Source organism: Narcine bancroftii, chromosome 8, assembly GCF_036971445.1.
Source record: "Narcine bancroftii isolate sNarBan1 chromosome 8, sNarBan1.hap1, whole genome shotgun sequence".
NCBI classification, from domain to species: Eukaryota; Metazoa; Chordata; class Chondrichthyes; order Torpediniformes; family Narcinidae; genus Narcine; species Narcine bancroftii.
The window spans coordinates 62375991-62403774 of NC_091476.1; the positions used below are offsets into that span (position 1 = coordinate 62375991).

The following is a 27784-nucleotide window of genomic DNA, read 5'->3' on the forward strand; positions in this document are numbered from 1 at the left end:
AGATCCATCTGTTCTACCGTTCCACCAGTGCCCAACCTTACCCAGATCCCTCTGTTCTATCACTATTATCCGTACCGAGTATTCCCAGATCCCAGATGCCCGATCATTCCCGGATCCCTCTGATCTACTTTTCCCCCAATGTTCCACTGCACTCCTTAGTACTAGTCCAAACCCAGATCCACCCCTTCACGCGCTCCTCAGTGACCGAATGTTCCCAGATCCCTCTCTTCTTCCGCTCCATTCAGTTTCCGACCATTCCATGTCTCTCGGTTCTACCACTCTCCTCAGTGTCCGATCATTTCCAGATCCTTCCATTCTACAATTCGACCCAATGCTCGACCTTTCCCAGATCCTTCTGTTCTACCATTCCACCCAGTGCCCGACCTTTTCCATTTCCCTCAATTCTAACGCACTCCTCAGTGCCCAACCATTCTCAGACCCTTCTGTTCTATCGCTCCCCCAGTACCCGACTGTTCCTAGATTACGCTTTTCTGTCGCACTCCTCATTGCCCGACCATTCCCAAATCCCTCTGTTCGAACTCTCTTCTCAGTGCCCAACCATTTCAACATCCCTATGTTCTGACATTCCACCAAGACCTCAACCATTCCCAGATCCCTCCGTCCTACCGATCCTCCCAGATCCCGACTTTTTCCAGATCGCTCTGTTCTACCGCTTTCCACAGTACGCGATGTTTCCGAAATCCTTCTGTTCTACAATTCCATCCAGTGCCCGACATTTCCCAAATCCTTCTATTCTACCATTCCACCCAGTGCCCGAACTTTCCCAGATCCCTCTCTTCTATTGCACACCTCAGTACGCGACAATTACCCGATCCCTCTGTTCTACCGTTCTCCCCAGTGCCCCACCATTCCCAGAGAATTCTGTTCGACAGCTCTTCTTAATAACCGATCGTACCCAGATCCCTCTCCCCTACTGCAATCGCCAGTGCCTGACCACTCCCAGATGCCCGTTCTACCACTCTCCTCAGATCGCGAATGTTCCCAGATCCATCTGTTAAACCTTCCCCCAAATGCCGATCATTCCCACATCCCCCTATTCTACCGCTCTCCACAGTGCCATCCCCATATCCATCTGCTTTACTTCACTCGCCAGTGCCCAATCACTCCCAGATCCCTCTGTTCTACCGCTGACTTCAGTGACCAGACGGTCCCAGATCACTCTGTTCTCCCACTGACCTCATTCCCCAAACCTTCCCACATCCCTCTGTTCCTCATCTCTCCTCAGTGCCCTACCATTCGCCTCAGTGCCGTAATATTCCCAGATCCGTCCGTTCTACCATTCCACCAGTGTCCGACCACTCCCAGATCCCTGTTCTACCACTCTCCTCAGTACGCAAACGTTCCCAGATCCATCTGTTAAACCTTCCCCAAAAGTCCGACCATTCCAAGATCCCTCTATTCTACCGCTCTCCACAGTGCCATCCCCAGATCCATCTGCTTTACTACACTTGCCAGTGCCCGATCACTTCCAGATACCTCTGATTATCCACTCATCTCAGTGATGAGCCTTTCGTAGATCCCTCTGTGCTATCGCTCTCCCCAGTACCTGACCATTGCCAGATAACTCTGTACTATCGCTGCCCTCATTTCCCGACCGTTCCCACATTCCTCTGTTCCTCAGCTCTCCTCAGTGCCCTACCGTTCGCCTCAGTGCCATAAATGTCCCAGGTCCGTCTGTTCTACCATTCCACGAGTGCCCAACCCTTCCCAGATCCCTCTATTCTATCACTCTCATCCGTAACGACTATTCCCAGATCCCTCCGTTCAACCATTCCCCTAATGCCCGATCATTCCCAGATCCCTCCGATCTACTTTTCCCCCAATGCATGTCTATTCCCAGATCCCTCCATTCCACTGGTTCCCCAGTGCCCGACCGTTCCCAAATTCCTTTGTTCTTCCACTCCAATCATTTCAAAACAGTTCCCACATCCCTCTGTTCCGCTGCACTCCTTAGTACCCGTCCATTCCAAGATCCACCCCTTCACCGCACTCCTCAGTGACCGATTGTTCCCAGATCCCTCTCTTCTACCGCTCCATTCAGTTTCCGACCATTCCATGATCTCTCTGTTCTACCGCTCTCCTCAGTGTCCGATCATTCCCAGATCCTTCCAATCTACAATTCAACCCAATGCTCGACCTTTCCCAGATCCTACTGTTCTACCATTCCACCCAGTGCCCGACCTTTTCCATTTCCCTCAATTCTAACGCACTCCTCAGTGCCCGACCATTCCCAGACACTTTGGTTCTATCACTCCCCCCAGTACCTGACTGTTCCTAGATCCCTCTTTTCTATCGCAGTCCTCGTTGCCCGACCATTCCCAAATCCCTCTATTCGACCTCTCTTCTCAGTGCCCAACCATTTCAACTTCCCTCTGTTCTGACATTCCACCCAGACCTCAATCATTCCCAGATCCCTCTTTTCTACCGATCCTCCCAGTTCCCGACTTTTTCCAGATCGCTCTCTTCTACCACTTTCCACAGTGCGTGACGTTTCCAAAATCCTACTGTTCTACCCTTCCACCCAGTGCCCGAAATTTCCCAAATCCCTCTCTTCTATTGCACGCCACAGTACGCAACAATTCCCAGATCCCACTGTTCTACCTCTCTCTTCAGTGCCCCACCATTCCCAAATCCCTCTCTTTTAAAGCTTTCCTCCGTATAGGACCATTCCTTGATCCCTCATTTCTCAAGCTCTCCTCAGTGCCCGATCATTCCTAAATCCCTCTGGTTACGTTCCAGCCAGAGCCCGATCTTTCCCTGATCCTTCCATTCTACTATTCCACCCAGTGCCCGACCTTTCCCAAATCCTTCTATTCTACCATTCCAACCAGTGCCCGACCTTTTCCAGATCCCTCTCTTCTATTGCATGCCTCTGTACGTGACAATTCCCAGAACACTCTGTTCTACCATTCTTCCCAGTGTCTCACCATTCCCAGAAACTTCTGTTCTACCTCTCTTCTTAATACCCGATCGTACCCAGATCCCTCACTTCTACTGCACTCGCCAGTGCCCGACCACTCCCAGATCCCTGTTCTACCACTCTCCTCAGTGCACAAACGTTCCCAGATCCCTCTGTTAAACCTTCCCCAAAAGCCCGATCATTCCCAGATCCCACTATTCTACCGCTCTCCACAGTGCCATCCCCAGATCCATCTGCTTTACTACACTTGCTAGTGCCCGATCACTCCCAGGTCCCTCTGTTCTACCGCTCATCTCAGTGATCATCCCTCTGTTCTATCGCTCTCCCCAGTACCTGACCATTCCCAGATAACTCTGTTCTACCGCTGCCCTCATTTCCCGACCGTTCCCACATCCCTCTGTTCCTCAGCTCTCCTCAGTGCCCTACCGTTCGCCTCAGTGCCATAAATGTCCCAGATACGTCTGTTCTACCATTCCACGAGTGCCCAACCTTTCCCAGATCCCTCTATTCTATCACTCTCATCCATTACGAATATTCCCAGATCCCTCCTTTCAACCATTCCCCTAATGCCCGATCATTCTCAGATCCCTCCGATCTACTTTTCCCCCAATGCATGTCTCTTCCCAGATCCCTCCATTCCACTGGTTCCCCAGTGCCCGACCGTTCCCAAATTCCTTTGTTCTTCCGCTCCAATCTTTTGAAAACCGTTCCTACATCCCACTCTTCCACTGCACTACTTAATACCCGTCCATTCCCAGATCCACCCCTTCACCGCGCTCCTCAGTGACCGATTGTTCCCAGATCCTTCTGTTCTACAGCTCCACCCTGTTTCCGTCCATTCCATGATCTCTCTGTTCTACCACTCTCCTCAGTGCCCGATCATTCCCAGATCCTTCCATTCTACCATTCCACCCAGTGCCCGACCTTTCCTAGATCCTTCTATTCTACCATTCCACCCAGTGCCCGACCTTTCCCAGATCCCTCTCTTCTATTGCACACCTCAGTACTCGACAATTCCCAGAACCCTCCGTTCTACCGTACTTCCCAGTGTCCGACTATTCCCAGAAAGTTCTGTTCTACCTCTCTTCTTAATACCCGATCGTACCCAGATCCCACTCCCCTACTGCACACGCCAGTGCACGACCACTCCCAGATCCCTGTTCTACCACTCTCCTCAGTACGCGAACATTCCCAGATCCCTCTGTTAAACCTTTCCCCAAAGCACAGACCATTCCCAGATCCCCTATTCTACCACACTCCACAGTTCCATCCCCAGATACATCTGCTTTACTACACTTGCCAGTGCCCGATCACTTCCAGATACCTCTGATCATCCACTCATCTCAGTGATCAGACTTTCGCAGATCCCTCTGTTCTATCGCTCTCCCCAGTACCCGACTATTCCCAGATCACTCTGTTCTACCGCTGCCCACATTTCCCAACTGTTCCCTCATCCCTCTGTTCCTCAGCTCTCCTCAGTGCCCTACCGTTCGCCTCAGTGCCATAATTGTCCCAGATCCGTCTGTTCTACCGTTCCACCAGTGCCCAACCTTTCCCAGATCCCTCCGTTCTATCACTCTCATCCATACCGAGTATTCCCAGATCCCAGATGCCCGATCATTCCCGAATCCCTCTGATCTACTTTTCCCCCAATGTTCCACTGCACTCCTTAGTACTAGTCCAATCCCAGATCCACCCCTTCACGCGCTCCTCAGTGACTGCTTGTTCCCAGATCCCTCTCTTCTTCCGCTCCATTCAGTTTCCGACCATTCCATGTCTCTCTGTTCTATCACTCTCCTCAGTGTCCGATCATTCCCAGATCCTTCCATTCTACAATTCGACCCAATGCTCGACCTTTCCCAGATCCTTCTGTTCTACCATTCCACCCAGTGCCTGACCTTTTCCATTTCCCTCAATTCTAACGCACTCCTCAGTGCCCAACCATTCTCAGACCCTTCTGTTCTATCGCTCCCCCCAGTTCCCGACTGTTCCTAGATCCTGCTTTTCTGTCGCACTCCTCATTGCCCGACCATTCCCAAATCCCTCTGTTCGAACTCTCTTCTCAGTGCCCAACCATTTCAACATCCCTATGTTCTGACATTCCACCCAGACTCAACCATTCCCAGATCCCTCCATCCCACCGATCCTCCCAGAGCCCGACTTTTTCCACATCGCTCTGTTCTACCGCTTTCCACAGTACGCGACGTTTCCGAAATCCTTCTGTTCTACAATTCCATCCAGTGCCCGACATTTCCCAAATCCTTCTATTCTACCATTCCACACAGTGCCCGACCTTTCCCAGATCCCTCTCTTCTATTGCACACCTCAGTACGCGACAATTCCCCGATCCCTCTGTTCTACCGTTCTCCCCAAGGCCCCACCATTCCCAGAGCCTTCTGTTCTACAGCTCTTCTTAATAACCGATCGTACCCAGATCCCTCTCCCCTACTGCAATCGCCAGTGCCCGACCACTCCCAGATGCCTGTTCTATCACTCTTCTCAGTTCGCGAATGTTCCCAGATCCATCTGTTAAACCTTCACCAAAAGCCCGACCATTCCCAGATCCCTCTATTCTACCGCTCTCCACAGTGCCATCCCCAGATCCATCTGCTTTAGTACACTTGCCAGTGCGCGATCACTTCCAGATACCTCTGATTATCCGCTCATCTCAGTGATCAGCCTTTCGTAGATCCCTCTGTGCTATCGCTCTCCCCAGTACCTGACCATTCCCAGATATCTCTGTTCTACCGCTGCCCTCATTTCCCGACTGTTCCCACATTCCTCTGTTCCTCAGCTCTCCTCAGTGCCCTACCGTTCGCCTCAGTGCCATAAATGTCCCAGATCCGTCTGTTCTACCATTCCACGAGTGCCCAACCCTTCCCAGATCCCTCTATTCTATCACTCTCATCCGTAACGACTAACCCAGATCCCTCCGTTCAACCATTCCCCTAATGCCCGATCATTCCCAGATCCCTCCGATCTACTTTTCCCCCAATGCATGTCTATTCCCATATCCCTCCATTCCACTGGCTCCCCAGTGCCCGACCGTTCCCAAATTCCTTTGTTCTTCCACTCCAATCATTTCAAAACAGTTCCCACATCCCTCTGTTCCAATGCACTCCTTAGTACCCGTCCATTCCAAGATCCACCCCTTCACCGCACTCCTCAGTGACCGATTGTTCCCAGATCCTTCTGTTCTACCGCTCCATTCAGTTTCCGACCATTCCATGATCTCTCTGTTCTACCGCTCTCCTCAGTGTCCGATCATTCCCAGATCCTTCCATTCTACAATTCAACCCAATGCTCGACCTTTCCCAGATCCTTCTGTTCTACCATTCCACCCAGTGCCCGACCTTTTCCATTTCCCTCAATTCTAACGCACTCCTCAGTGCCCGACCATTCCCAGACACTTCGGTTCTATCACTCCCCCCAGTACCTGACTGTTCCTAGATCCCTCTTTTCTATCGCAGTCCTCGTTGCCCGACCAATCCCAAATCCCTCTGTTCGACCTCTCTTCTCAGTGCCCAACCATTTCAACTTCCCTCTATTCTGACATTCCACCCAGACCTCAATCATTCCCAGATCCCTCTTTCCTACCAATCCTCCCTGTGCCCGACTTTTTCCAGATCGCTCTGTTCTACCGCTTTCCACAGTGCGTGACGTTTCCAAAATCCTACTGTTCTACCCTTCCACCCAGTGCCCGACATTTCCCAAATCCCTCTCTTCTATTGCACGCCACAGTACGCGACAATTCCCAGATCCCACTGTTCTACCTCTCTCTTCTGTGCCCCACCATTCCCAAATCCCTCTCTTTTAAAGCTTTCCTCCGTACCGGACCATTCCTTGATCCCTCATTTCTCAAGCTCTCCTCAGTGCCCGATCATTCCTAAATCCCTCTGGTTACGATCCAGCCAGAGCCCGATCTTTCCCTGATCCTTCCATTCTACCATTCCACCCAGTGCCCGACCTTTCCCAAATCCTTCTATTCTACCATTCCACCCAGTGCCCGACCTTTCCCAGATCCCTCTCTTCTATTGCATGCCTCTGTACGCGACAATTCCCAGAACCCTCTGTTCTACCATTCTTCCCAGTGTCTCACCATTCCCAGAAACTTCTGTTCTACCTCTCTTCTTAATACCCGATCGTACCCAGATCACTCACCCCTACTGCACTCGCCAGTGCCCGACCACTCCCAGATCCCTGTTCTACCACTCTCCTCAGTGCACAAACGTTCCCAGATCCCTCTGTTAAACCTTCCCCAAAAGCCCGATCATTCCCAGATCCCTCTATTCTACCGCTCTCCACAGTGCCATCCCCAGATCCATCTGCTTTACTACACTTGCTAGTGCCCGATCACTCCCAGGTCCCTCTGTTCTACCGTTCATCTCAGTGATCATCCCTCTGTTCTATCGCTCTCCCCAGTATCTGACCATTCCCAGATAACTCTGTTCTACCGCTGCCGTCATTTCCCGACCGTTCCCACATCCCTCTGTTCCTCAGCTCTCCTCAGTGCCCTACCGTTCGCATCAGTGCCATAAATGTCCCAGATACGTCTGTTCTACCATTCCACGAGTGCCCAACCTTTCACAGATCCCTCTATTCTATCACTCTCATCCATTACGACTATTTCCAGATCCGTCCTTTCAACCATTCCCCTAATGCCCGATCATTCTCAGATCCCTCCGATCTACTTTTCCCCCAATGCATGTCTCTTCCCAGATCCCTCCATTCCCCTGGTTCCCCAGTGCCCGACCGTTCCCAAATTCCTTTGTTCTTCCACTCCAATCATTTCAAAACAGTTCCCACATCCCTCTGTTCCACTGCACTCCTTAGTACCCGTCCATTCCAAGATCCACCCCTTCACCGCTCTCCTCAGTGACCGATTGTTCCTAGATCCTTCTGTTCAACCGCTCCATTCAGTTTCCGATCATTCCATGATCTCTCTGTTCTTCCGCTCTCCTCAGTACCGACCGATCCCAGATCCCTCCATTCAACCATTCCCTTAATGCCCGATCATTCCCAGATCCCTCCAATCTACTGTTCCCCCAATGCCTGCCTATTCCTAGATCCCTCTAATCTACCGGTCCCTCAGGGCACAACCGTTTCGAAATTCCTCTGCACTACCGCCCTCCCCAGTGCCATATCGTTCCCAAATTCCTTTGTTCTTCCGCTCCAATCTTTTGAAAACCGTTCCTACATCCCACTCTTTCACTGCACTACTTACTACCCGTCCATTCCCAGATCCACCCCTTCTCCGCGCTCCTCAGTGACCGATTGTTCCCAGATCCTTCTGTTCTACAGCTCCACCCGGTTTCCGACCATTTCATGATCTCTCTGTTCTACCACTCTCCTCAGTGCCCGATCATTCCCAGATCCTTCCATTCTACCATTCCACCCAGTGTCCGACCTTTCCCAGATCCTTCTATTCTACCATTCCACCCAGTGCCCGACCTTTCCCAGATCCCTCTCTTCTATTGCACACCTCAGTACTCGACAATTCCCAGAACCCTCCGTTCTACCGTACTTCCCAGTGTCCGACCATTCCCAGAACGTTCTGTTCTACCTCTCTTCTTAATACCCGATCGTACCCAGATCCCTCTCCCCTACTGCACACGCCAGTGCCCGACCACTCCCAGATCCCTGTTCTACCACTCTACTCAGTACGCGAACATTCCCAGATCCCTCTGTTAAACCTTCCCCCAAAGCACACACCATTCCCAGATCCCCTATTCTACCACACTCCACAGTTCCATCCCCAGATGCATCTGCTTTACTACACTTGCCAGTGCCCGATCACTTCCAGATACCTCTGATCATCCGCTCATCTCAGTGATCAGCCTTTCGCAGATCCCTCTGTTCTATCGCTCTCCCCAGTACCCGACTATTCCCAGATCACTCTGTTCTACCGCTGCCCACATTTCCCAACCGTTCCCACATTCCTCTGTTGCTCCGCTCTCCTCAGTGCCCTACCGTTCGCCTCAGTGCCATAATTGTCCCAGATCCGTCTGTTCTACCGTTCCACCAGTGCCCAACCCTTCCCAGATCCCTCTGTTCTATCACTCTCATCCATACCAACTATTCCTAGCTCCCTCCTTTGAACCATTCCCCTAATGCCCGATCATTCCCAGATCCCTACGATCTACTTTTCCCCCAATGTTCCACTGCACTCCTTAGTACTATTCCATTCCCTGATCCACCCCTTCATCGCTCTCCTCAGTGACCGATTGTTCCCACATCCTTCCATTCTACAATTCAACCCAATGCTCGACCTTTCCCAGAACCTTCTGTTGTACCATTCCACCCAGTGCCCGACCTTTCCCATTTCCCTCAATTCTAATGCACTCCTCAATGCCAGACCAATCCCAGACCCTTCTTTTCTATCGCTCTCCCCAGTACACGACTGTTCCCAAATCCCTCTTTTCTATCACAGTCCTCGTTGCCCGACCAGTCCCAAATTGCTCTGTTCGAACTCTCTTCTCAGTACCTAGTCATTACAACATCCCTCAGTTTTGACATCCCACCCAGACCTCGACCACTCCCAGATCCGTCTGTTCTACCTATACTCTCAGTGCCCAACTTTTTCCAGATCGCTCTGTTCTACCGCTTTCCACAGTGCCCTACGTTTCGGAGAACCTACTGTTCTACCATTCCATTCTGTGCCCGACCATTCCCTGATCTATCTGTTCTACCCCTCTCCTCAGTGGCCCACCATTCCCAGTTTCCTCTCTTCTAAAGCTTTCCTCCATACCGGACCATTCCTTTATCCATCATTTCTCAAGTTCTCCTCAGTGCCCGATCATTCCCAAATCCCTCTGTTGTACCGTTCCAGCCAGAGCCCGGTCATTCCCAGAACCTTCCATTCTACCATTCACTCAGTGCTCGACCTTTCTCAGATCGTCCTGTCCTACAATTCCACCCACTGCCCGACCTTTCCCAAATCCCTCAATTCTAATGCACTCCACAGTGCCCGACCATTCCCATATCCCTCTGATCTATCGCTCTCCCCAGTACCCGACTGTACCTAGATCCCTCTTTTCTATCGCACTCCTCGTTACCCGACCATTCCCAAAGCCCTCTATTCGACCTCTCTTCTCAGTGCCCAACCATTTCAACATCCCTCTGTTCTGACATTCCACCCAGACCTCAACCGTTCCCAGATCCCTCTGTCCTACCAATCCTCCCAGTGCTCGACTTTTTCCAGATCGCTCTGTTCTACCGCTTTCCACAGTACCCGACGATTCCGAGATCCTTCTGTTCTACTATTCCACCCAGAGCACGACCTTTCCCAGATCCCTCTCTTCTATTGCACTCCTCAGTACGCGACAATTCCCAGATCCCTCTGTTCTACCTCTCTCTTCAGTGCCCCACCATTCCCAGATCCCTCTCTTCTAAAACATTCCTCCGTATCCGACCATTCCTTGATCCCTCATTTCTCAAGCTCTCCTCAGTGCCCGATCATTCCTAAATCCCTCTGCTGCTCCGCTCCAGCCAGTGCCCGATCATTCCCAAATCCTTCTATTATACCATTCCACCCAGTGCTTGACCTTTCCCAGATCCTTCTATTCTACCATTCGACCCAGTGCACGACCTTTCCCAGATCCCTCTCTTCTATTGCACGCCTCAGTACACGACAATTGCCAGAAACCTATGTTCTACCGTTCTTCCCAGTGTGCGACCATTCCCAGAAACTTCAGTTCTACCTCTCATCTAAATACCCGATCGTACACAGATCCCTCTCCCCTACTACACTCGCCAGTGCCTGACCACTCCCAGATCCCTGTTCTACCACTCTCCTCAGTTCATGAACGTTCCCAGGTACCTCTGTTAAATCTTCCCCAAAGCCCGACCATTCCCAGATCCCCCTACACTACCGCACTCCACAGTGCCATCCCCAGATCCATCTGCTTTACTACACTTGCCAGTGCCCGATCACTCCCAGATCCCTCTGTTTTACCGCTCATCTCACTGACCAGCCTTTCGCAGATCCCTCTATTCTATCGCTCTCCCCAGTACACGACCATTCCCAGATCACTCTGTTCCACTGCTGCCCTCATTTCCCGACCGTTCCCACATCCCTCTGTTCCTCAGGTCTCCTCAGTCCCCTACCGTTCGCCTCAATGCCATAATTGTCCCAGATCCGTCTATTCTACCGTTCCACCAGTGCCCAACATTTCCCAGATCCCTCTGTTCTATCACTTGCATCCATACCGACTATTCTCAGATTCCTCCATTCAACCATACCCCTAATGCCTGATCATTCACAGATCCCTCCGATCTACTTTTCCCCCAATGCATATCTATTCCCAGATACCTCCATTCTACTGGTTCCCCAGTGCCTGACCGTTCCAAAATTCCTTTCTTCTACCGCTCCAATCATTTCCCAACAGTTCCCACATCCCTCTGTTCCACTGCACTCCTTTGTACCCGTCCATTCCAAGATCCACCCCTTCACCGCGCTCCTCAGTGACCGATTGTTCCCAGATCCTTCTGTTCAACCGCTCCATTCAGTTTCCGACCATTCCATGATCTCTCTGTTCTACCGCTCTCCTCAGTGTCCGATCGTTCCCAGATCCTTCCATTCTACAATTCAACCGAATGCTCGACCTTTCCCAGATCGTTCTGTTCTACCATTCCACCCAGTGCCCGACCTTTTCCATTTCCCTCAATTCTAACGCACTCCTCAGTGCCCGACCGTTCCCAGACCCTTCTGTTCTATCGCGCCCCCCAGTACCTGACGGTTCCTAGATCCCTCTTTTCTATCGCAGTCCTCGTTGCCCGACCATTCCCAAATCCCTCTATTCGACCTCTCTTCTCAGTGCCCAACCATTTCATCTTCCCTCTTTTCTGACATTCCACCCAGACCTCAATCATTCCCAGATCCCTCTGTCCTACCGATCCTGCCAGTGCCCGACTCTTTCCAGATTGCTCTGTTCTACCGCTTTCCATAGTGCGCGACGTTTCCGAAATCCTACTGTTCTACCCTTCCACCCAGTGTCCGACATTTCCCAAATTCCTCTCTTCTATTGCACGCCTCAGAACGCAACAATTCCCAGATCCCACTGTTCTACCTCTCTCTTCAGTGCCCCACCATTCCCAGATCCCTCTCTTTTAAAGCTTTCCTTAGTACCGGACCAATCCTTGATCCCTCATTTCTCAAGTTCTCCTCAGTGCCCGATCATTCCTAAATCCCTCTGGTTACATTCCAGCCAGAGCCCGATCTTTCCCTGATCCATCCATTCTACCCTTCCACCCAGTGCCCGACCTTTCCCAAATCCTTCTATTCTACCATTCCACCCAGTGCCCTACCTTTCCCAGATCCATCTCTTCTATTGCATGACTCTGTACGCGACAATTCCTAGAACCCTCTGTTGTACCATTCTTCCCAGTGTCTCACCATTCCCAGAAACTTCTGTTCTACCTCTCTTCTTAATACCCGATCGTACCCAGATCCCTCTATTCTACCGCTCTCCACAGTACCTGACCATTCCCAGATAACTCTGTTCTACCGCTTCCCTCATTTCCTGACCGTTCCTACATCCCTCTGTTCCTCAGCTCTCCTCAGTGCCCTACCGTTCGCCTCAGTGCCATAAATGTCCCTGATCCGTCTGTTCTACCATTCCACGAGTGCCCAACCCTTCCCAGATCCCTCTATTCTATCACTCTCATCCGTAACGAATATTCACAGATCCCTCCGTTCAACCATTCCCCTAATGCCCGATCATTCCGAGATCACTCCGATCTACTTTTCCCCCAATGCATGTCTATTCCCAGATCCCTCCATTCCACTGGTTCCCCAGTGCCTGACCGTTCCCATATTCCTTTGTTCTTCCGCTCCAATCATTTCAAAACAGTTCCCACATCCCTCTGTTCCACTGCACTCCTTAGTACCCGTCCATTCCAAGATCCACCCCTTCACCGCGCTCCTCAGTGACCGATTGTTCCCAGATCCTTCTGTTCTACCGCTCCATTCAGTTTCCGACCATTCCATGATCTCTCTGTTCTACATCTCTCCTCAGTACTTACCGATCCCAGATCGCTCCGTTCAACCATTCCCTTAATGCCCGATCATTCCCAGATCCCTCCAATCTACTGTTCCCCCAATGCCTGACAATTCCTAGATCCCTCTATTCTACCGGTCCCTCAGGGCACGACCGTTTCGAAATTCCTCTGCTCTACCGCCCTCCCCAGTGCCCGACCGTTCCCAAATTCCTTTGTTCTTCCGCTCCAATCATTTCAAAACTGTTCCTACATCCCTCTCTTCCACTGCACTACTTACTACCCATCCATTCCCAGATCCACCCCTTCACCGCGCTCCTCAGTGACCGATTGTTCCCAGATCCTTCTGTTCTACAGCTCCACACAGTGTTCGACCATTCCATGATCTCTCTGTTCCACCTCTCTCCTCAGTGCCCGATCATTCCCAGATCCTTCCATTCTACCATTCCACCCAGTGCCCGACCTTTCCCAGATCCTTCTATTCTACCTTTCCACCCAGTGTCCGACCATTCCTAGAAAGTTCTGTTCTACCTCTCTTCTTTTTTTAAATTTTTTTATTTTTCACACCATAAATCACATTAGCCATGATATACACTTTTTCTTATTCACACATATACAGTGACTTTTTCGCCCCCCCCCCTCCCTCCTCCCAAGCCACCCCCCACCCCGCTCTCATCCATTTTAGGTATACCATCTAGGTTGCATTAAACCAGTCAGACAATGTTGTAATTCAACAAAAATACACCAGAAATTCTACTGAGTCCATTCTTTTCTTTCCTTCTCCTTCCATCAACTTAGGTAATGTTTGTCCCCGGTAGGTTTTCGCTATTGTATTTAATGTAAGGCTCCCTAATACCCGATCGTACCCAGATCCCTCTCCCCTACTGCACATGCCAGTGCCCGACCACACCCTGATCCCTGTTCTACCACTCTCCTCAGTACGCGAACATTCCCAGATCCCTCTGTTAAACCTTCCCCCAAAGCCAGACCATTCCCAGATCCCCCTATTCTACCAAACTCCACAGTGCCATCCCCAGATCCATCTGCTTTATTACACTTGCCAGTGCCCGATCACTTCCAGATCCCTCTGATCATCCGCTCATCTCAGTGATCAGCCTTTCGCAGATCCCTCTGTTCTATCACTCTCACCAGTACCTGACCATTCCCAGATCATTCTGTTCCACTGCTGCCCTCATTTCCCGACCGTTCCCACATCCCTCTGTTCCTCAGCTCTCCTCAGTGCCCTACCGTTCGCCTCAGTGCCATAATTGTCCCAGATCCGTCTGTTCTACCGTTCCACCAGTGCCCAACCTTTCCCAGATCCCTCTGTTCTATCATTCTCATCCGTACCGATGATTCCCATATCCCAGATGCCCGATCATTCCCGGAGCCCTCTGATCTACTTTTCCCCCAATGTTCCACTGCACACCTTAGTACTAGTCCAATCCAAGATCCACCCCTTCACGCGCTCCTCAGTGACCGATTGTTCCCAGATCCCTCTCTTCTACCGCTCCATTCAGTTTCCGACCATTCCATGATCTCTCTGTTCTACCGCTCTCCTCAGTGTCCGATCATTCCCAGATCCTTCCATTCTACAATTCAACCCAATGCTCGACCTTTCCCAGATCCTTCTGTTCTACCATTCCACCCAGTGCCCGACCTTTTCCATATCCCTCAATTCTAACGCACTCCTCAGTGCCCGACCATTCCCAGACACTTCGGTTCTATCACTCCCCCCAGTACCTGACTGTTCCTAGATCCCTCTTTTCTATCGCAGTCCTCGTTGCCCGACCATTCCCAAATCCCTCTATTCGAACTCTCTTCTCAGTGCCCAACCATTTCAACTTCCCTCTGTTCTGACATTCCACCCAGACCTCAATCATTCCCAGATCCCTCTTTCCTACCGATCCTCACAGTGCCCGACTTTTTCCAGATCGCACTGTTCTACCGCTTTCCACAGTGCGCGACGTTTCCAAAATCCTACTGTTCTACCCTTCCACCCAGTGCCCGACTTTTCCCAAATCCATCTCTTCTATTGCACGCCTCAGTACGCGACAATTCCCATATCCCACTGTTCTACCTCTCTCTTCAGTGCCCCACCATTCCCAGATCCCTCTCTTCTAAAGCTTTCCTCCGTTCCGGACCATTCCTTGATCCCTCATTTCTCAAGCTCTCCTCAGTGCCCGATCATTCCTAAATCCCTCTGCTGTTACGTTCCAGCCAGAGACCGATCATTCACTGGTCATTCCATTCTACCATTCCACCAAGTGCTCGACCATTCCCAGATCCTTCTGTTCTACCTTTGCACCCAGTGCCCGAAATTTCCCAAATCCCTCAATTCTAACGCATTCCACAGTGCCCGACCGTTCCCAGATCCCTCTTTTCGACCTCTCTTCTCAGTGCCCAACCATTTCAACTTCCCTCTGTTCTGACATTCCACCCAGACCTCAATCATTCCCAGATCCCTCTGTCCTACCGATCCGCCCAGTGCCCTACTTTTTCCAGATCGCTCTGTTCTACCGCTTTCCACAGTGTGCGACGTTTCCGAAATCCTGCTGTTCTAGCATTCCACCCAGTGCCCGACATTTCCCAAATCCATCTCTTCTATTGCACGCCTCAGTACGCGACAATTCCCATATCCCACTGTTCTACCTCTCTCTTCAGTGCCCCACCATTCCCAGATCCCTCTCTTCTAAAGCTTTCCTCCGTTCCGGACCATTCCTTGATCCCTCATTTCTCAAGCTCTCCTCAGTGCCCGATCATTCCTAAATCCCTCTGCTGTTACGTTCCAGCCAGAGACCGATCATTCCCTGGTCATTCCATTCTACCATTCCACCAAGTGCTCGACCATTCCCAGATCCTTCTGTTCTACCTTTCCACCCAGTGCCAGCAATTTCCCAAATCCCTCAATTCTAATGCATTCGACAGTGCCCGATGTTCCCAGATCCCTCTGTTCTACAGCTCCACCCAGTTTCTGACCATTCCATGATCTCTCTTTTCTACCGCTCTCCTCAGTGACCGATCATTCCCTGATCCTTCCATTCTACAATTCAACCCAATGCTCGACCTTTCCCAGATCCTTAAGTTCTACCATTCCACCCAGTGCCCGACCTTTTCCATTTCCCTCAATTCTAACGCACTCCTCAGTGCCCGACAATTCCCAGACCCTTCTGTTCTATCGCTCCCCCCAGTACCTGACTCTTCCTAGATCCCTCTTTTCTATCGCAGTCCTCGTTGCCCGACCATTCCCAAATCCCTCTATTCGACCTCTCTTCTCAGTACCCAACCATTTCAACTTCCCTCTGTTCTGACATTCCACCCAGACCTCAATCATTCCCAGATCCCTCTGTCCTACCGATCCTCCCAGTGCCCGACTTTTTCCAGATCACTCTGTTCTACCGCTTTCCATAGTGCGCGGCGTTTCCGAAATCCTACTGTTCTACCATTCCACCCAGTGCCCGACATTTCCCAAATCCCTCTCCTCTATTGCACGCCTCACTACACGACAATTCCCAGATCCCAATGTTCTACCTCTCTCTTCAGTGCCCCACCATTCCCAGATCACTCTCTTCTAAAGCTTTCCTCCATACCGGACCATTCCTTGATCACTCATTTCTCAAGCTCTCCTCAGTGCCCGATCATTCCTAAATCCCTCTGCTGTTGCGTTCCAGCCAGAAACCGATCATTCCCTGGTCCTTCCATTCTACCATTCCACCCAGTGCTCGAAATTTCCGAAATCGCTCAATTCTAACGCATTCCACAGTGCCCGACCGTTCCCAGATCCCTCTGTTCTACAGCTCCACCCAGTTTCTGACCATTCCATGATCTCTCTGTTCTACCGCTCTCCTCAGTGTCCGATCATTCCCAGATTCTTCCATTCTACAATTCTACCCAATGCTCTTCCTTTCCCAGATCCTTCTGTTCTACCATTCAACCCAGTGCCCGACCTTTTCCATTTCCCACAATTCTAATGCAGTCCTCAATGCCGACCATTCCCAGACCCTACTGTTCTATCGAATCCCCCCAGTACCCGACTGTTCCTAGATCCCTCTTTTCTATCGCAGTCCTCATTGCCCGACCATTCCCAAATCCCTCTATTCGAACTCTCTTCTCAGTGCCCAACTATTTCAACTTCCCTATGTTCTGACATTCCACCCGGACCTCGCCCACACCCAGATCCCTCCGTTCTACCGATCCTTCCAGTGCCCGACTTTTTCCAGATCGCTCTGTTCTCCTGCTTTCCACAGTGCGCTACGTTTCGGAGATCCTTCTGTTCTACCATTCCATTCTGTGCCCGACCATTCCCAGATCCCTCTGTTCTACCCCTCTCCTCAGTGGCCCACCATTCCCAGTTTCCTCTCTTCTAAAGCTTTCCTCCATTCTGGACCATTTCTTTATCCATCATTTCTCAAGTTCTCCTCAATGCCCGATCATTCCCAAATCCCTCTGTTGTACCGTTCCAGCCAGAGCCTGATCATTCCCAGAACCTTCCATTCTACCATTCCATTCAGTTCTCGACCTTTCCCAGATCGTCCTGTTCTACAATTCCACCCACTGCCTGACCTTTCCCAGATCCCTCAATTCTAACACATTCCACAGTGCCCGACCATTCCCAGATCCCGCTGTTCTATCGCTCTCCCCAGTACCCGACTGTACCTAGATCCCTCTTTTCTATCGCACTCCTCGTTACCCGACCATTCCCAAAGCCCTCTAGTCGACTTCCCTTCTCAGTGCCCAACCATTTCAACAACCCTCTGTTCTGACATTCCACCCAGACCTCAACCATTCCCAGATCCCTCTGTCCTACCAATCCTCCCAGTGCTCGACTTTTTCCAGATCGCTCTGTTCTACCGCTATCCACAGTGCCCGACGATTCGAAGATCCTTCTGTTCTACCATTCCACCCAGAGCACGACCTTTCCCAGATCCCTCTCTTCTATTGCACTCCTCAGTACGCGACAATTCCCAGATCCCTCTGTTCTACCTCTCTCTTCAGTGCCCCACCATTCTCAGATCCCTCTCTTCTAAAACTTTCCTCCGTATCCGACCATTCCTTGATCCCTCATTTCTCAAGCTCTCCTCAGTGCACGATCATTCCCAAATCCCTCTGCTGTTCCGCTCCAGCCAGTGCCCGATCATTCCCAGATCCTTCCATTCTACCATTCCACCCAGTGCCTGACCTTTCCCAGATCCTTCTATTCTATCATTCGACCCAGTGCACGACCTTTCCCAGATCCCTCTATTCTATTGCACGCCTCAGTATGCGACAATTGCCGGAAACCTATGTTCTACCGTTCTTCCCAGTGTGCGACCATTCCCAGAAACTTCTGTTCTAACTCTCTTCTTAATAACCGATCGTACACAGATCCCTCTCCCCTACTGCACTCGCCAGTGCCTGACCACTCCCAGATCCCTGTTCTACCACTCTCCTCAGTTCATGAACGTTCCCAGATCCCTCTGTTAAACCTTCCCCCAAAGCCCGACCATTCCCAGATTCCCCCGCACTACCACTCTCCACAGTGCCATCCCCAGATCCATCTGCTTTACTACACTTGCCAGTACGCGATCACTCCCAGATCCCTCTGTTCTACCGCTCATCTCAGTGATCAGCCTCTCGCAAATCCCTCTGTGCAATCGCTCTCCCCAGTACCTGACCATTCCCAGATAACTCTGTTCTACCGCTGCCCTCATTTCCCGACCGTTCCCACATCCCTCTGTTCCTCAGCTCTCCTCAGTGCCCTACCGTTCGCCTCAGTGCCATAAATGTCCCAGATCTGTCTGTTCTACCATTCCACGAGTGCCCAACCCTTCCCAGATCCATCTATTCTATCACTCTCATCCGTAACGACTATTCCCAGATCCCTCCGATCTACTTTTCCCCCAATGCATGTCTATTCCCAGATCCCTCCATTCCACTGGTTCCCCAGTGCCCGACCATTCCCAAATTCCTTTGTTCTACCGCTCCAATCATTTCAAAACAGTTCCCACATCCCTCTGTTCCACTGCACTCCTTAGTACCCGTCCATTCCAAGATCCACCCCTTCACCGCGCTCCTCAGTGACCGATTGTTCCCAGATCCTTCTGTTCTACCGCTCCATTCAGTTGCCGACCATTCCATGATCTCTCAGTTCTACCGCTCTCCTCAGTATCCGATCATTCCCAGATCCTTCCATTCTACAATTCAACCCAATGCTCGACTTTTCCCAGATCCTTCTGTTCTACAATTCCACCCAGTGCCCGACCTTTTCCATTTCCCTCAATTCTAACGCACTCCTCAGTGCCCAACCATTCCCAGACCCTTCTGTTCTATTGCTCCCCCCATTACCTGACTGTTCCTAGATCCCTCTTTTCTATCGCAGTCCTCGTCGCCCGACCATTCCCAAATCCCTCTATTCGACCTCTCTTCTCAGTGCCCAACCATTTCAACTTCCCTCTGTTCTGACATTCCGCCCAGACCTCAATCATTCCCAGATCCCTCTGTCCTACCGATCCTCCCAGTGCCCGACTTTTTCCAGATCACTCTGTTCTACCGCTTTCCACAGTGCGCGATGTTTCCGAAATCCTGCAGTTCTACCATTCCACCCAGTGCCCGACATTTCCCAAATCCATCTCTTCTATTGCACGCCTCAGTACGCGACAATTCTCATATCCCAATGTTCTACCTCTCTCTTCAGTGCCCCACCATTCCCAGATCCCTCTCTTCTAAGGCTTTTCTCCGTTCCGGACCATTCCTTGAATCCTCATTTCTCAAGCTCTCCTCAGTGCCTGATCATTCCTAAATCCCTCTGCTGTTACGTTCCAGCCAGAGACCGATCATTCCCTGGTCCTTCCATGCTACCATTCCACCAAGTGCTCGACCATTCCCAGATCCTTCTGTTCTACCTTTCCACCCAGTGCCAGAAATTTCCCAAATCCCTCAATTCTAACGCATTCCACAGTGCCCGACCGTTCCCAGATCCCTCTGTTCTACAGCTCCACCCAGTTTCTGACCATTCAATGATCTCTCTTTTCTACCGCTCTCCTCAGTGACCGATCATTCCCTGATCCTTCCATTCTACAATTCAACCCAATGCTCGACCTTTCCCAGATCCTTCAGTTCTACCATTCCACCCAGTGCCCGACCTTTTCCATTTCCCTCAATTCTAATGCACTCCTCAGTGCCCGACCATTCCCAGACCCTTCTGTTCTATCGCTCCCCCCAGTAACCGACTGTTCCTAGATCCCTCTTTTCTATCGCAGTCCTCATTGCCCGACAATTCCCAAATCCCTCTATTCGACCTCTCTTCTCAGTACCCAACGATTTCAACTTCCCTCTGTTCTGACATTCCACCCAGACCTCAATCATTCCCAGATCCCTCTGTCCTACCAATCCCCCCAGTACCCGACTTTTTCCAGATCGCTCTGTTCTACCGCTTTCCACAGTGCGCGACGTTTCCGAAATCCTTCTGTTCTACCATTCCACCCAGTGCACGACATTTCCCAAATCCTTCTATTCTACCATTCCACACAGTGCCCGACCTTTCCCAGATCCCTCTCTTCTATTGCACACCTCAGTACGCGACAATTCCCCGATCCCTCTGTTCTACCGTTCTCCCCAAGGCCCCACCATTCCCAGAGCCTTCTGTTCTACAGCTCTTCTTAATAACCGATCGTACCCAGATCCCTCTCCCCTACTGCAATCGCCAGTGCCCGACCACTCCCAGATGCCTGTTCTATCACTCTTCTCAGTTCGCGAATGTTCCCAGATCCATCTGTTAAACCTTCACCAAAAGCCCGACCATTCCCAGATCCCTCTATTCTACCGCTCTCCACAGTGCCATCCCCAGATCCATCTGCTTTACTACACTTGCCAGTGCGCGATCACTTCCAGATACCTCTGATTATCCGCTCATCTCAGTGATCAGCCTTTCGTAGATCCCTCTGTGCTATCGCTCTCCCCAGTACCTGACCATTCCCAGATATCTCTGTTCTACCGCTGCCCTCATTTCCCGACTGTTCCCACATTCCTCTGTTCCTCAGCTCTCCTCAGTGCCCTACCGTTCGCCTCAGTGCCATAAATGTCCCAGATCCGTCTGTTCTACCATTCCACGAGTGCCCAACCCTTCCCAGATCCCTCTATTCTATCACTCTCATCCGTAACGACTAACCCAGATCCCTCCGTTCAACCATTCCCCTAATGCCCGATCATTCCCAGATCCCTCCGATCTACTTTTCCCCCAATGCATGTCTATTCCCATATCCCTCCATTCCACTGGCTCCCCAGTGCCCGACCGTTCCCAAATTCCTTTGTTCTTCCACTCCAATCATTTCAAAACAGTTCCCACATCCCTCTGTTCCAATGCACTCCTTAGTACCCGTCCATTCCAAGATCCACCCCTTCACCGCACTCCTCAGTGACCGATTGTTCCCAGATCCTTCTGTTCTACCGCTCCATTCAGTTTCCGACCATTCCATGATCTCTCTGTTCTACCGCTCTCCTCAATGTCCGATCATTCACAGATCCTTCCATTCAACAATTCAACCCAATGCTCGACCTTTCCCAGATCCTTCTGTTCTACCATTCCACCCAGTGCCCGACCTTTTCCATTTCCCTCAATTCTAACGCACTCCTCAGTGCCCGACCATTCCCAGACACTTCGGTTCTATCACTCCCCCCAGTACCTGACTGTTCCTAGATCCCTCTTTTCTATCGCAGTCCTCGTTGCCCGACCAATCCCAAATCCCTCTGTTCGACCTCTCTTCTCAGTGCCCAACCATTTCAACTTCCCTCTATTCTGACATTCCACCCAGACCTCAATCATTCCCAGATCCCTCTTTCCTACCAATCCTCCCTGTGCCCGACTTTTTCCAGATCGCTCTGTTCTACCGCTTTCCACAGTGCGTGACGTTTCCAAAATCCTACTGTTCTACCCTTCCACCCAGTGCCCGACATTTCCCAAATCCCTCTCTTCTATTGCACGCCACAGTACGCGACAATTCCCAGATCCCACTGTTCTACCTCTCTCTTCTGTGCCCCACCATTCCCAAATCCCTCTCTTTTAAAGCTTTCCTCCGTACCGGACCATTCCTTGATCCCTCATTATTCAAGCTCTCCTCAGTGCCCGATCATTCCTAAATCCCTCTGGTTACGATCCAGCCAGAGCCCGATCTTTCCCTGATCCTTCCATTCTACCATTCCACCCAGTGCCCGACCTTTCCCAAATCCTTCTATTCTACCATTCCACCCAGTGCCCGACCTTTCCCAGATCCCTCTCTTCTATTGCATGCCTCTGTACGCGACAATTCCCAGAACCCTCTGTTCTACCATTCTTCCCAGTGTCTCACCATTCCCAGAAACTTCTGTTCTACCTCTCTTCTTAATACCCGATCGTACCCAGATCCCTCACCCCTACTGCACTCGCCAGTGCCCGACCACTCCCAGATCCCTGTTCTACCACTCTCCTCAGTGCACAAACGTTCCCAGATCCCTCTATTAAACCTTCCCCAAAAGCCCGATCATTCCCAGATCCCTCTATTCTACCGCTCTCCACAGTGCCATCCCCAGATCCATCTGCTTTACTACACTTGCTAGTGCCCGATCACTCCCAGGTCCCTCTGTTCTACCGTTCATCTCAGTGATCATCCCTCTGTTCTATCGCTCTCCCCAGTATCTGACCATTCCCAGATAACTCTGTTCTACCGCTGCCGTCATTTCCCGACCGTTCCCACATCCCTCTGTTCCTCAGCTCTCCTCAGTGCCCTACCGTTCGCATCAGTGCCATAAATGTCCCAGATACGTCTGTTCTACCATTCCACGAGTGCCCAACCTTTCCCAGATCCCTCTATTCTATCACTCTCATCCATTACGACTATTTCCAGATCCCTCCTTTCAACCATTCCCCTAATGCCCGATCATTCTCAGATCCCTCCGATCTACTATCCCCCCAATGCATGTCTCTTCCCAGATCCCTCCATTCCCCTGGTTCCCCAGTGCCCGACCGTTCCCAAATTCCTTTGTTCTTCCACTCCAATCATTTCAAAACAGTTCCCACATCCCTCTGTTCCACTGCACTCCTTAGTACCCGTCCATTCCAAGATCCACCCCTTCACCGCTCTCCTCAGTGACCGATTGTTCCTAGATCCTTCTGTTCAACCGCTCCATTCAGTTTCCGATCATTCCATTATCTCTCTGTTCTTCCGCTCTCCTCAGTACCGACCGATCCCAGATCCCTCCATTCAACCATTCCCTTAATGCCCGATCATTCCCAAATCCCTCTGTTGTACCGTTCCAGCCAGAGCCCGGTCATTCCCAGAACCTTCCATTCTACCATTCACTCAGTGCTCGACCTTTCTCAGATCGTCCTGTCCTACAATTCCACCCACTGCCCGACCTTTCCCAAATCCCTCAATTCTAACGCACTCCACAGTGCCCGACCATTCCCATATCCCTCTGATCTATCGCTCTCCCCAGTACCCGACTGTACCTAGATCCCTCTTTTCTATCGCACTCCTCGTTACCCGACCATTCCAAAAGCCCTCTATTCGACCTCTCTTCTCAGTGCCCAACCATTTCAACATCCCTCTGTTCTGACATTCCACCCAGACCTCAACCGTTCCCAGATCCCTCTGTCCTACCAATCCTCCCAGTGCTCGACTTTTTCCAGATCGCTCTGTTCTACCGCTTTCCACAGTACCCGACGATTCCGAGATCCTTCTGTTCTACTATTCCACCCAGAGCACGACCTTTCCCAGATCCCTCTCTTCTATTGCACTCCTCAGTACGCGACAATTCCCAGATCCCTCTGTTCTACCTCTCTCTTCAGTGCCCCACCATTCCCAGATCCCTCTCTTCTAAAACTTTCCTCCGTATCCGACCATTCCTTGATCCCTCATTTCTCAAGCTCTCCTCAGTGCCCGATCATTCCTAAATCCCTCTGCTGCTCCGCTCCAGCCAGTGCCCGATCATTCCCAAATCCTTCTATTATACCATTCCACCCAGTGCTTGACCTTTCCCAGATCCTTCTATTCTACCATTCGACCCAGTGCACGACCTTTCCCAGATCCCTCTCTTCTATTGCACGCCTCAGTACACGACAATTGCCAGAAACCTATGTTCTACCGTTCTTCCCAGTGTGCGACCATTCCCAGAAACTTCAGTTCTACCTCTCATCTAAATACCCGATCGTACACAGATCCCTCTCCCCTACTACACTCGCCAGTGCCTGACCACTCCCAGATCCCTGTTCTACCACTCTCCTCAGTTCATGAACGTTCCCAGGTACCTCTGTTAAATCTTCCCCAAAGCCCGACCATTCCCAGATCCCCCTACACTACCGCACTCCACAGTGCCATCCCCAGATCCATCTGCTTTACTACACTTGCCAGTGCCCGATCACTCCCAGATCCCTCTGTTTTACCGCTCATCTCACTGACCAGCCTTTCGCAGATCCCTCTATTCTATCGCTCTCCCCAGTACACGACCATTCCCAGATCACTCTGTTCCACTGCTGCCCTCATTTCCCGACCGTTCCCACATCCCTCTGTTCCTCAGGTCTCCTCAGTCCCCTACCGTTCGCCTCAATGCCATAATTGTCCCAGATCCGTCTATTCTACCGTTCCACCAGTGCCCAACATTTCCCAGATCCCTCTGTTCTATCACTTGCATCCATACCGACTATTCTCAGATTCCTCCGTTCAACCATACCCCTAATGCCTGATCATTCACAGATCCCTCCGATCTACTTTTCCCCCAATGCATATCTATTCCCAGATACCTCCATTCTACTGGTTCCCCAGTGCCTGACCGTTCCAAAATTCCTTTCTTCTACCGCTCCAATCATTTCCCAACAGTTCCCACATCCCTCTGTTCCACTGCACTCCTTTGTACCCATCCATTCCAAGATCCACCCCTTCACCGCGCTCCTCAGTGACCGATTGTTCCCAGATCCTTCTGTTCAACCGCTCCATTCAGTTTCCGACCATTCCATGATCTCTCTGTTCTACCGCTCTCCTCAGTGTCCGATCGTTCCCAGATCCTTCCATTCTACAATTCAACCGAATGCTCGACCTTTCCCAGATCGTTCTGTTCTACCATTCCACCCAGTGCCCGACCTTTTCCATTTCCCTCAATTCTAACGCACTCCTCAGTGCCCGACCGTTCCCAGACCCTTCTGTTCTATCGCGCCCCCCAGTACCTGACGGTTCCTAGATCCCTCTATTCTATCGCAGTCCTCGTTGCCCGACCATTCCCAAATCCCTCTATTCGACCTCTCTTCTCAGTGCCCAACCATTTCATCTTCCCTCTTTTCTGACATTCCACCCAGACCTCAATCATTCCCAGATCCCTCTGTCCTACCGATCCTGCCAGTGCCCGACTCTTTCCAGATTGCTCTGTTCAACCGCTTTCCATAGTGCGCGACGTTTCCGAAATCCTACTGTTCTACCCTTCCACCCAGTGTCCGACATTTCCCAAATTCCTCTCTTCTATTGCACGCCTCAGAACGCAACAATTCCCAGATCCCACTGTTCTACCTCTCTCTTCAGTGCCCCACCATTCCCAGATCCCTCTCTTTTAAAGCTTTCCTTAGTACCGGACCAATCCTTGATCCCTCATTTCTCAAATTCTCCTCAGTGCCCGATCATTCCTAAATCCCTCTGGTTACATTCCAGCCAGAGCCCGATCTTTCCCTGATCCATCCATTCTACCCTTCCACCCAGTGCCCGACCTTTCCCAAATCCTTCTATTCTACCATTCCACCCAGTGCCCTACCTTTCCCAGATCCCTCTCTTCTATTGCATGACTCTGTACGCGACAATTCCTAGAACCCTCTGTTCTACCATTCTTCCCAGTGTCTCACCATTCCCAGAAACTTCTGTTCTACCTCTCTTCTTAATACCCGATCGTACCCAGATCCCTCTATTCTACCGCTCTCCACAGTGCCATCCCCAGATCCATCTGCTTTACTACACTTGCCAGTGCCCGATGACTCCCAGATCCCTCTGTTCTACCGCTCATCTCAGTGATCATCCCTCTGTTCTATCGCTCTCCCCAGTGCCTGACCATTCCCAGATAACTCTGTTCTACCGCTTCCCTCATTTCCTGACCGTTCCTACATCCCTCTGTTCCTCAGCTCTCCTCAGTGCCCTACCGTTCGCCTCAGTGCCATAAATGTCCCTGATCCGTCTGTTCTACCATTCCACGAGTGCCCAACCCTTCCCAGATCCCTCTATTCTATCACTCTCATCCGTAACGAATATTCACAGATCCCTCCGTTCAACCATTCCCCTAATGCCCGATCATTCCGAGATCACTCCGATCTACTTTTCCCCCAATGCATGTCTATTCCCAGATCCCTCCATTCCACTGGTTCCCCAGTGCCTGACCGTTCCCATATTCCTTTGTTCTTCCGCTCCAATCATTTCAAAACAGTTCCCACATCCCTCTGTTCCACTGCACTCCTTAGTACCCGTCCATTCCAAGATCCACCCCTTCACCGCGCTCCTCAGTGACCGATTGTTCCCAGATCCTTCTGTTCTACCGCTCCATTCAGTTTCCGACCATTCCATGATCTCTCTGTTCTACATCTCTCCTCAGTACTTACCGATCCCAGATCGCTCCGTTCAACCATTCCCTTAATGCCCGATCATTCCCAGATCCCTCCAATCTACTGTTCCCCCAATGCCTGACAATTCCTAGATCCCTCTATTCTACCGGTCCCTCAGGGCACGACCGTTTCGAAATTCCTCTGCTCTACCGCCCTCCCCAGTGCCCGACCGTTCCCAAATTCCTTTGTTCTTCCGCTCCAATCATTTCAAAACCGTTCCTACATCCCTCTCTTCCACTGCACTACTTACTACCCATCCATTCCCAGATCCACCCCTTCACCGCGCTCCTCAGTGACCGATTGTTCCCAGATCCTTCTGTTCTACAGCTCCACACAGTTTTCGACCATTCCATGATCTCTCTGTTCCACCTCTCTCCTCAGTGCCCGATCATTCCCAGATCCTTCCATTCTACCTTTCCACCCAGTGTCCGACCATTCCTAGAAAGTTCTGTTCTACCTCTCTTCTTTTTTTTAATTTTTTTATTTTTCACACCATAAATCACATTAGCCATGATATACACTTTTTCTTATTCACACATATACAGTGACTTTTTCGCCCCCCCCCCTCCCTCCTCCCAAGCCACCCCCCACCCCGCTCTCATCCATTTTAGGTATACCATCTAGGTTGCATTAAACCAGTCAGACAATGTTGTAATTCAACAAAAATACACCAGAAATTCTACTGAGTCCATTCTTTTCTTTCCTTCTCCTTCCATCAACTTAGGTAATGTTTGTCCCCGGTAGGTTTTCGCTATTGTATTTAATGTAAGGCTCCCTAATACCCGATCGTACCCAGATCCCTCTCCCCTACTGCACATGCCAGTGCCCGACCACACCCTGATCCCTGTTCTACCACTCTCCTCAGTACGCGAACATTCCCAGATCCCTCTGTTAAACCTTCCCCCAAAGCCAGACCATTCCCAGATCCCCCTATTCTACCACACTCCACAGTGCCATCCCCAGATCCATCTGCTTTATTACACTTGCCAGTGCCCGATCACTTCCAGATCCCTCTGATCATCCGCTCATCTCAGTGATCAGCCTTTCGCAGATCCCTCTGTTCTATCACTCTCACCAGTACCTGACCATTCCCAGATCATTCTGTTCCACTGCTGCCCTCATTTCCCGACCGTTCCCACATGCTCTGTTCCTCAGCTCTCCTCAGTGCCCTACCGTTCGCCTCAGTGCCATAATTGTCCCAGATCCGTCTGTTCTACCGTTCCACCAGTGCCCAACCTTTCCCAGATCCCTCTGTTCTATCATTC

General features: G+C 51.0%; 2 protein-coding genes across 2 annotated transcripts; both read left to right on the forward strand.

Moving 5' to 3' along the window:
* Window positions 1-1680: 1680 nt before the first annotated feature.
* On the forward strand, window positions 1681-10406 carry LOC138742028 (uncharacterized). The gene is made up of 10 exons (XM_069896220.1): window positions 1681-1689; window positions 2320-2589; window positions 2761-2895; window positions 5052-5269; window positions 5376-5568; window positions 6412-6769; window positions 7906-8251; window positions 8358-8601; window positions 9372-9487; window positions 10082-10406. The coding sequence occupies exons 1-10, from the start codon at window positions 1681-1683 to the stop codon at window positions 10404-10406; spliced, it is 2214 nt and encodes a 737-aa protein (XP_069752321.1).
* A 781-nt stretch (window positions 10407-11187) lies between these two features.
* Window positions 11188-16762, forward strand: LOC138742029 (uncharacterized). Its single transcript, XM_069896221.1, has 10 exons — window positions 11188-11580; window positions 11707-11844; window positions 12148-12282; window positions 13060-13182; window positions 13756-13875; window positions 14715-14896; window positions 15118-15556; window positions 15730-15864; window positions 16166-16347; window positions 16609-16762. Exons 1-10 carry the CDS (start codon window positions 11188-11190, stop codon window positions 16760-16762), a joined length of 2001 nt encoding a protein of 666 aa, XP_069752322.1.
* Window positions 16763-27784: the final 11022 nt, after the last annotated feature.

Coding starts and splice junctions, on each gene's coding strand:
- LOC138742028 (XM_069896220.1), top strand. Junction 5,270..5,375: donor CTCTTCTATTGCACACCTCA/GTACGCGACAAT, acceptor GATCGTACCCAG/ATCCCTCTCCCCTACTGCAA. Junction 6,770..7,905: donor CTCTTTTAAAGCTTTCCTCC/GTACCGGACCAT, acceptor CGCTCTCCTCAG/TACCGACCGATCCCAGATCC.
- LOC138742029 (XM_069896221.1), top strand. CDS start 11,188: ATGCCTGATCATTCACAGATCCCTCCGATCTACTTTTCCCCCAATGCA. Junction 11,845..12,147: donor CTGTCCTACCGATCCTGCCA/GTGCCCGACTCT, acceptor GTTACATTCCAG/CCAGAGCCCGATCTTTCCCT. Junction 12,283..13,059: donor CTCTTCTATTGCATGACTCT/GTACGCGACAAT, acceptor GACAATTCCTAG/ATCCCTCTATTCTACCGGTC.